Source organism: Orycteropus afer, unplaced genomic scaffold, assembly GCF_000298275.1.
Source record: "Orycteropus afer afer isolate SDZICR_OR568_19922 unplaced genomic scaffold, OryAfe1.0 scaffold00145, whole genome shotgun sequence".
NCBI classification, from domain to species: Eukaryota; Metazoa; Chordata; class Mammalia; order Tubulidentata; family Orycteropodidae; genus Orycteropus; species Orycteropus afer.
In genome coordinates this window covers 4,267,791-4,278,117 of record NW_006921732.1, presented here as the reverse complement: position 1 = coordinate 4,278,117, position 10,327 = coordinate 4,267,791, and the positions used below count along the sequence as shown (strand labels likewise).

The window sequence follows — 10,327 nt, the reverse complement described above, 5'->3', positions numbered from 1 at the left end:
TTTCTAATTTTTCATTTATTTTGTCATTTTGTTCTTGTACTCTCTTTTAAAATTATTCTAGGGTTTTCTATGTGTTTTCCTTGGTCTGTCTCTCAATTCGTTGAAGAAACCTAAATATAATTCTTTTGAATTCCTTCTCAGGGAGTTCCAGTGCTTCATCTCTCAAGCATGTGTTTTGGGTCTGTATCCTGGTCCCTTGTTTCTCCTGCTGCTTTGTGTGGACTGTGATGCTCTGCTGTCTCTGAGGCATTGAGATGTTTTTGTGTTTATATTTAATTGGTGATTATATGTTGGAGTGACTTTTCCACGATTTTCATTTTCTGTGTTTTGTTTGTATATTATCTACGCAAGCAGGGTACTGTGCTCCTCTATTCACTAGTTGACAGCACTTACACACTCACCACCTGTCTCCTTTCCTGTCCTTAGCCTTTCATATGTTCCTGCCGACCTTGGCAAACGGAACCTATTCTTAGGTCCCTGGAATTTGAATGAGAATGCTATCACTTTAAAATTTAAAATGGTTGCCACTTGTAAAGATTCAAAATTGGCTACACCCTCGGTCACTTTAAATATCCAAAATGGCCACCGCCTGTAAACATTTAAAATGGCTATGCCCTTGCTCACTTTAAATATCCAAAATGGCTGCCACGTGTAAACAATAAAAGTGGCTGCACCCTCTGGACAGTGGAAAGTCAACAGCTCAGGTTGTCTCCCTCTTTGCTGTTTCCCTTCCTAGTCATAGGCCACCAGCACAGCCATCCCTACAGCCCTTGGTGACCAAGGTTGATCTTTAGGTCAGTTCTCAGGTCCCAACACCCTTTGGAAATATTCAGGCTGTTGGTCCTGTCAGAGTAGCTGATAGTCCACAGCTCCGACCATCTTTGTACTCACTGTTTTCATTCAGGTTTTTCCACTAGTTGGTGCCTAATCCACTTCTGCATGGTTCCTTTCAAAGCTCAGGGCTCTAGGATATCTTCTATACTCTGTCAATTCATTTTTCTTTTCTTCATTGAAGAGGGTCTGTGTCGTTTATCTGCCTATTCTTCCATCTTACTGGAAGTCTCGATAGTGACTTTTTAGATTCATCTTGCAAAACAACTCTAACATGGTGGTTTCTTACATGGAATTTTGGTAATGAGACCAAGTGGTTCATGTCAGAAATACAACTTAATCCTTATTCAAGGGGAAAAGTCTTTGAGGATTCTTGCAGGATTTTGTTTTTTGTTTTCAATTAATTTTTTTTAATAGCCACCATATTCATGTAGTTCAGAATACACAAGTTCTAAAGGTGTTTATGCTGAAAAATCTCCATGGGCACCTATCTCCTAGCCAACCAGTGCCCCTTGCTAGAGGCAACCAATGTCAAAAGTTCCTTCATATCTTCCTAAAAATATATTATACCAGTATATGCAAATATGTAAGTCTTCCCCACCTTTTTAATACAGTATAAGCCCTCTTCACTTTTTATACTTAGCAGTAGATCTATTAGTACACAAAAAGCTTCCTTGTTCTTTTTTTAATGGCTGTATATTACTCCATTATGTGTTTATTCCACATTTTTTTAAACCATTGCGTTACAGATGAACTTTGTGTCTGGTGGATTTTTGCTATCACAATAATGCTGCAGTGAAAAACGTGTTATTTAGTCATTTCACATATTGTCTGGTATCTTTGCAGTATAAATTCTTAGAACAGAATTAGGAAGTTAAAGAATATATGCTTTTCTAATTTTGATATTGCCAAACTATTCTTTATAAAGTTTATGCCAATTCATACTCTGACTTGTATAACAGTGCTGCATCCCCATATAGTCTATAATAGTTTGTTATTGAACCTTTTTTATTTGCTGATTTGATGGCTTTGAAAAAAGTATCTTAAATTAGTCAGTACTTCTGCGTTTTATGAGAACCTCAAGTTTTATTTTCAATCATTATTTTTTATGTTTCTTTAGCGATGTGACATAGGAGATGCTTCCAGGGGAAGTTTATCTTCATATGCTTATATCCTCATGGTGCTGTACTTTCTGCAGCAACGAAAACCACCTGTTATCCCAGTTCTACAAGAGGTAGGTCTTTAAGAAAGCTATAAAGGAGTTTCTTGTACAAGTAGTAGATCTAAGCACAGTATATCTTGCTCATATTATTATATGAAGAATTTCTCCATCATGATTATCCTAAGTTTTTCCTTCCATTAATCTTATAATCAAATATGATGACTCTTCTAAAAAATTTTACTATATGGCAGAATATAGATTGTCAGAGAATATTAGATGAACAGAACCATTGAATATCTTTTGTGATCTTTTTGTATTTCAGTCTTCTAATGCTGCAGATAATTATGGAATTTTTATTGCCAACCATTAACTCATATATATTTCTGCACACAAATACATTTTAGTTTCTCAGATGCAAATACAATCTTCTTTTCTCCAGAGTATGATTGCTACACTGGCAATGAAGTTTGATTTATTCCTGTGTATACTTTGTTCAAGGAGCCTTGATGGTGAATGGTGAAGAGCTTGGCAGCTAACCGAAAGGTTGCTTGTTTGAACTCACCCAGTGGCTCTGCAGGAGAAAGCCCAGACGATCTGCTCTTATAAAGATTAAAAACCCCATTGCCGTGGCATTGATTCTGACATACAGCAACCTTATAGGACAGAGTAGAACTGCCTCATAGGGTTTCCAAGGCTGTATATCTTTACAGAAGCAAACTGACACATGTTTCTCATACGGAGTGGCTGGTGGGTTCAAACCACTAACCTTATTGTTAGTAGCTGAGTGCTTAACTACTATGGCACTAGGGCTCCCTCATAAAGATTACTGTCTGGAAAACCCTTTGGGGCAGCTCTGCTCTGTGGGATTGCTATGAGTTGAAAGTTGACTTGACAGCATCTAACAACAGCAGCATACCTTGTTTAACCTTCTAAATTTGGGTTGAGAGCAAACTCAAGGAAATTCTTCCCGGTCTCTGTAAAGTCATATAAACTGCGTCAAGTATTATAATGTACAGTGAAAGAAACATTATATCCATATTCACTCAGTGACTCAGAAAGACTCATTTTGTAGCTAAATAGTTACAGAAGAGTTCTTAATTGTCCTTCTATTCCTTCTGATTCATTGGCACAAAGTGGCTTTGCACATGATAAGGATGGTCCAGCTTGAATTTCTTAGAAGGGTGATTATTTTGAGGTAACAGTTTTGAGGTTATTTTTTTGTGAAAATCACATATACTGATTCCACGTAAACTTTGATAGTCATGACAACGAAGGAAACCACAAAATAGTCATGTGGTGGATGTCAGATGGTCTTAGTAAGTTTTAAAAAAGTTCTAATGAATGCCATATAGTTTTAGCAGCATTTTCTTCCCTCTTCTGAACAGTAGAAGGGAAATAAATTTTTTAAATATCTTTTTAGCAGAAAGTTTTAAGTTTTTGGAAATGTTGAGTAATGTGGTTCACTGTAAGATAGTTAAATTTAACATGAATTACATTACACCTATCCAGAATGGATCATTCTCTGTATTAGTCTAATTGTTTAAGTTTTAAATTGGGGGGTTTTATGCATGATTGCCTTCATAATGTTACAGCAGCCATTTATCACTTAGAATACTATGGTCAACAACACTGACTCACAAATTTTGTTTTCATGCTGGTTTGTCTGTATTGTCTCATTTTGTCACCCATGGTTCAAGAGCCATTGACACAGCATAGTATATAGAAAGAGCAGGGCATTATATTTGGAGCCAGTGAGGACTGGTCTTCTGAATTGTGACTTTGTAACCTTCAGCAAGCTACCTAACTTCCACAAGCCTGAGTTTCATCAACAGTTAAAACGTAATAGTAGTAGTATTGATCTTTTTAGCATTTATAAGAAATATATATAAGAAATAGAGACAACAAATGCCTTTGCATATAGTAGATAACCAAAGTAGATGTTCAGAAATGGTGATTTACTTTTACTATTATTTTTACTGTTATTACTTTTATTATTGTTGGCAGCATCATTAACATTATTATCAGAAAAATTTAGCTAGGATTGCCATAGTCAACTTTCAAGAACTCTCCCATTATCTGCTTAACAGACAGTGATTGATGAAATGACAGTCATGGGATGTTTTCCATCATAATGAGCTCTGATTTTGGGGGGCTTTGTGATACATATGGACTGATGATATATGGATTTTGGCTTCTGGCCTTTTTTGCTTGTCAAAATGGGACCCCATTGGCCATAGCTCTGGCATCATTTAAGTATCGGTCATTGGCATCGATCAACTTTTAAGGGTAAGGATCTGTTTAATGAAGCTGATGATCTCTCACTCCCTTTGTAATTGAATTTAGACTTTAAGTGGGTGGGTGTTAAAGGCTTAGCTAAGAGTGGTTTTTTTTGTTGTTTTTTTTGTTGTTGTTGTTTAAGTCCTCAACAAATTAAGTTCTTTAGGTTAAAAGGAGCTTTCCTAAGCAGAGCAATTTTGCTGTATTCTAGCAAATTTTTATATAAAATTTAATACTTAACAAAGATTTGGGGGTGTTCACTCTTAACGCTATAACCATCTTTATTTTCTTAGTTCATGTCAGCTTAAAATTACAATTTAAATATAATAGGAGATATTAAAATATCACAAGGAAATAAGGAGATTCACGTGGTTACCCTTTGCACAAATATACTAGATGTATTTGGTGAAATTTTTTGGAGGGAAGGTTGAGTGGAGGATGATGATGATGAGTAGGAGAAGAGGGGAGGATGGAAGAGAGGGGGGAAGAGAGAAAGAAAGTGTATTTCTGTGTGTGTATGGTATGTGTAAGGAATGAGAGGATAGCATTAGTGCTTCTCAGGGCTAAAACAGTGAAACAGAATGGAGAATTAGACACTATGACACATAGTTCATAAAAACAAGCAAAATGTGAGTTTAATCACTCTCCATAGTTTCACAAGTCTACTCTACTGCATTATCAGCCAACATAGTTGGGTTTGGATCATGGTTATTACTCAAAAGTAAGAATATTCTTTAAAAGAATTACAATCAAAAGAAGTAGCTTGTATTGTTTCAATAACTGGTAAATAAATAAAACTGTGCAAAGCATGGAATATCTGTAATAGCATCCTAATCTATATAAGGGTTAAATATTGTACTTACACTTCAGCCTCATTGAAAGCTTTCACTTCTTTCTTGAGGGCAGGATCCCATATCTTTGGTTTCAGACACTAATATCTGTAAATTTCAGGCTCTTCGTTTTTCATTTTATGAAATGTCAGAACTTCTACTAGATGATTCATGGTAACTCTTGTTTGTTTAAGTTATATGTAAATAAAAATAAACCAGTTGTCATTAGCTTAAGTCCCTGGAAGCTTGAGTCTTAAGGAAAACATGCTTACAGAGTAAATAAATTCATTAAACAAACATATATTGTCTTTGTTATCTAGTGCTGCTATAACAGAAACTCTGTGAGTGAGTAGCTTTAACAAACAGAATTAATTTTCTCATACTTCAAGAATCTAAAAATCTGAATTCAGAGCACTGGCTCTAGAGGATGGTTTTCTATCTCTGTAGGCTCTGGAGGAAGGTCCTTGTCTCTTCATCTTCTGGTTCCTGTGTGTCTTGGCATTTATCTTAACCACATCTCTGCTTCTCTGCTTGCTTTTTAATTTCTTTTATATCTCAAAAGAGATGGACTCAAGACAGTCTGTACTAACCTATGTCATTAACATAACTAAGACAGTTCATTCCCAAATGGGATTAAAACTACAGGCATAGAGGTCAGAATGGTAATATGTATTTTCTGGGGACTCAACTCAATCCATAACACATTTGAAACATTCATTGTATGGCAGGCTTTGGAGTCCAGAGATAAACTAGATTCTATCTACAAGGAACTTAAACCTGAAAGTGAGATTGGAAGGACCAGAAATGTAGTTAATTTTATAAATCACTATCTTATCTGGAATGGAAGAGGTCATAGAATCCATTTTATCTGTTTGTTTTAAACTGTATTCTGATAAGCAGTAGTGGGGATGTTGGCTAGATAAGAAATTGGTGGGTATGTTTTCTCCGCTCAGACTTCCGTCAGAGTACTCTGATTTTAAGGAGCTCTGGTGGTGTAGTGGTAAGGCATTTGGTTGCTAAACCCAAGGTCTGTGGTTCAAACCCACCCACTATCCCTCTGAAGGAAGATGAAACAATCTACTTCCATAAAGATTTACAGTCTTGGAAACGCAATGAGTGTTGCTATGAGTCAGAATTGACTCGATTGCAGTGGGTGGGGCTGATTTTATCTGGTATGCATGTTGCCTTCCAAAGAAGGTTCCATTTTAGGAAAGGTTCAACAACTTAAAATAAAATTTGAAATCCACTGATCTATTTAATCTTCTCTTGTTTTTACTGAGAAAACTAAGGACTTAGGAAGATAATTGTCTTGCCAGAGTCACTATTTGGCAGGACCCATATTAGAAATGATGTCTGCTGACTCTGAGCCTTTTACACTTTTCCACTTGATTGCATCTTTTCCTCCATTAGAATAAAATTTCTTCAAATTGCTTGCAGAAGTCAGCTGTGCCTAGGCTTATGAGATACTTTTCTTCTTGTATAACAACTTTACTTTTTCCTTATCACTTCTTCTTTAGAACAGTGAATTACTATTTACAATTAATAATGAAGATTTGCAGTCTTTATTAAGATGTCAGGGAAAGTTGCCTGAATTTCCATTTTAAAATATCAATGTCTAGGTGCTTCTTAGGAGCTCTGGTAGTGTAGTGCCTAAGGCATTTGACTGCTAACCAGAAGGCTGGTGGTTCAAACCCACCAGCCACTCCTCGGAAGGAAGATTGGGCAACCAACTTCCGTAGTGATACCACCTCCGAAACCCTAGGAAGGGGTGCTATGAGTCAGATCTGACTCAATGGCAGTGAGTTTGGTTTTTGGTTCAGGTGCTTCTTAGCCTCATCTTGTATAGATGACAGACAAAAGGTACTAGACCCTTTTTCCAAAAACAAAACAAAACATACTATTCATTTCATTTGGGTGCAGCATCATTAGGTATTATTTATTATATATTTCTACACCTATTATTCTTTGATGAAACATTCATTTTTATGATCTTTTCTTTGTTTTGCCTCATTATTCTTTGGCTAGGTGTGCTTTGATAGACCAGATAGCTAATATTAAGTGTGTTGTATGGAAAGTTGTTCTTAAGCTATCTTTTGCCAGTTTTAGTCTTTCAGATACACTTTCTGTTCAAAACTACTTGGCATCAACTTATACACCATCATGACATCTTTTTGATAGAAATATTTCAGTATGTCTATTAAGTAGATTCTAAAATGATACAAGATTAATTGGTCCTTTGGATTGGCTGACTTAAAATCTAATAATAAATCTTTTTTTATACAGATCTTTGATGGAAAACAGATTCCACAGAGAATGGTTGATGGATGGAATGCCTTTTTCTTTGATAAAACAGAAGAATTGGTAATATAGTCTTTAAGTTATGGGATGCTCATTGATTTGTATAATTTAATCATTTTACTTGGATTTGCTGTTCATATATTGGATGGCTATAGACATTTTTTTTTCCATTTCATTTTCTCTAACTTACGTGTAGAAAAAGCGTTTACCTTCACTTGGAAAGAACACAGAAACATTAGGAGAGCTTTGGCTGGGACTGCTTCGCTTCTATACTGAAGAGTTTGATTTCAAGGAATATGTAATTAGCATTCGGCAGAAAAAGCTGTTGACAACGTTTGAGAAGCAGTGGACATCCAAATGCATTGCAATTGAAGGTAATTACGTAGCTGATACTAATTGAAGAATAAGACAGAAGAAAAAGCCAGAGTGTCATTTGCCTAAGGAACTTTGGAGGAAAACTGACACATACTAGGATTTGGAAGATTGAATTTTTACCAATTTCCATCCCTCAATCTATTATTTTAAAAGAACAATTTGCTGATTCGGATGGTCAGAATATATGTAGTATTAGACTCTAGTTATGAATATTAAGTATATTTTATGTTACCAGTGAACATAATTCTTAATTTAAAAAATCAAATATTTCTTTTCCAGACCCTTTTGATTTGAATCATAACCTTGGTGCTGGAGTTTCCAGAAAAAGTAAGTTTTAAAAAGTAGATTCCTTGCTTAAATTTTAAAGCTCTGACATGACACGTTAATATCTATATCTTTATTGTTTTCTTCTTTCTTCAATAGTGACCAATTTTATCATGAAGGCATTTATCAATGGAAGGAAACTTTTTGGTACCCCCTTTTATCCCCTCATTGGCAGAGAAGCTGTAAGTTTGCAGAATTTGAATTCTTAATCTTTTTTTTTTAATGCATTTTATTGAAATATAATTTATGTACGGTGAAATACACTAAATTAAAGTGACATGGGTCAATGCTTTTTTTATTGCAGTGTTCCCTCCCCTCCCCTCCCATCCCTGGCAGCCAACATTTAAACTTTCCCTCCATATATAAACTTTTCCTTGATCCTCCACAACAACGAACTAATAATATTTGTCTTTCTGTGATTGGCTTATTTCACTCAGCATAATGTCCTCCAAGTTCATGCATGTTATGCAGTATTTTGCAGACTCTACATTATTCTTTACTGCTGCATAGCATTCCATCATATGTGTGTACCATAGTTTGTTCATCCACTCTTCAGCTGATGGGCACATCGGTTGTTTCCATCTTTATGCTATTGTAAATAGTGCTGCAGTGAACATGAGCATGCATGTATCTGTTCCTGTCCTAACTCTTACCTCTCTAGAATGTATACCTAGTAATGGGATTGCTGGGTCAAATGGTATCTCCAATTCCAACTTTCTAAGGAATTGCCGTATTGCTTTTCACAGTGGTTGTATCACTTCACAGTCCCACTAGCAGGGTTAGGAGAGTCCCAATCTCTCCACATCCCCACCAGCATTTTTTATTTTCTGTCTCATTGAATCTTGCCATCAGTGCTGGGCTGAGATGGTATTCCATTGTTGTTATGATTTGTATCTCTCTGATGTAGAGAGATACAAATCACAACAACAATGTGAATGAATGTGAGCATCTCTTCATGATTAGCTGGCTACTGAATATCCTCCTTGGTGAAGTATCTATTCATATTTTCTGCCCATTTTTCAATTAGATTGTTAATTCCTTTGCTGTTGAGGTGTTGGACTTCCCTATAAATCTTAGAGATGAGTCCCTTGCCAGACATGTAATTATCAGCAAATATGAACTTGTTGCTGTCATTTTTGTTATGTGCTTTTTCATGCTTTTTTGATTTCTTTGTTACATATAATTATCTATGCTGAGCTCGTTTTGTTTATGAATCATGTTATCACTTCCTTTGTTGCTATCGTTTTAGTATTTGCTAAATATCTGTGCTGGTCCTCTTTTTTATTTTGATGTGAAGGTTTATCATTTTTCTTTGAGGTTACCCTGTACTTTATAGCTTTTTTTCTCAGGTTCAGAACAGAGCGTTCTATCTTGTAGTGGTCTTGACTTCCTACCATCTAGAAGTTCTGTAATGACATAGTTTTTTTCCCCTCTTTTTGGTTTGTAGTTGTCCTCATTTGTCAATTGATGTTTCTGGTTCCCTGTTTACAATCTTGTAGGCTTATATGCTTTGGATACTTTCATAGCTGGGTTGGTTTCTGGGTTATATCATCATGTGTATTAATGGTCAGTTGTTGTTGGCTGTTGTTGCTTCTCTGTCCAAAGGACTCCCTTTAGCATCTCTTGTAAGGTTGGTCTGATTTTAACAAATTCCCTTAATTTCTGCTTCTCTGGAAATGTCCTAATTTCACCATCATATTTGAAGGACGGTTTTGCTGGGTACAAAATTCTTGGTTGGAAACTTTTCTTTTTCAGAGTTTTATATATACCATCCCATTGTCTTCTCACCTGCATGATTTCTCTTGAGAAATCCAAGCTTAGTCTTATTGGTTGCCCCTTGTAGGTAACTTTTTGTTTTTCCCGTACTGCTCTCATTATTCTTTCTTTGTCTTTGGTTTTGGTGAGTTTGATGATGATATGTCTGGGTGATTTTCTTTTGGGGTCTGTCCTGTTTTGGGTTCGTTGGACTTCCTGAATGGATATATTTTCATCTTTCATCAAACCAGGAAAATTCTCTTTCAACAAATCTTTGACAATTTTCTCTGTAGTTTTATTTGTTTCTTCCTGTTCTGGAATTCCGATTACACATAGCTTATTCCTTTTGATGGCATTCCACATGAACCTTAGGCTTTCTTCATTTGGTTTTGATCTTTTTCTTGATTGATCCCCTTCCAAAGAAGTGTTCAGGTATTTGCTTTCTGTCTCACTAATTCTGTCTTCCATTGATTAA

At 35.7% G+C, this 10,327-nt stretch overlaps 1 protein-coding gene across 1 annotated transcript in view; it reads left to right on the top strand.

Annotated features, from left to right (window-relative positions):
- Positions 1–10,327, top strand: part of TUT4 (terminal uridylyl transferase 4) — a 156,402-nt gene that overhangs the window by 110,996 nt on the left and 35,079 nt on the right. Inside the window, exons 19-23 of the mRNA XM_042781656.1 lie at positions 1,952–2,065; positions 7,384–7,461; positions 7,595–7,772; positions 8,053–8,100; positions 8,197–8,279. Coding sequence (XP_042637590.1) covers positions 1,952–2,065; positions 7,384–7,461; positions 7,595–7,772; positions 8,053–8,100; positions 8,197–8,279 — 501 coding nt within the window. The remainder of the gene's footprint in view (positions 1–1,951; positions 2,066–7,383; positions 7,462–7,594; positions 7,773–8,052; positions 8,101–8,196; positions 8,280–10,327) is intronic.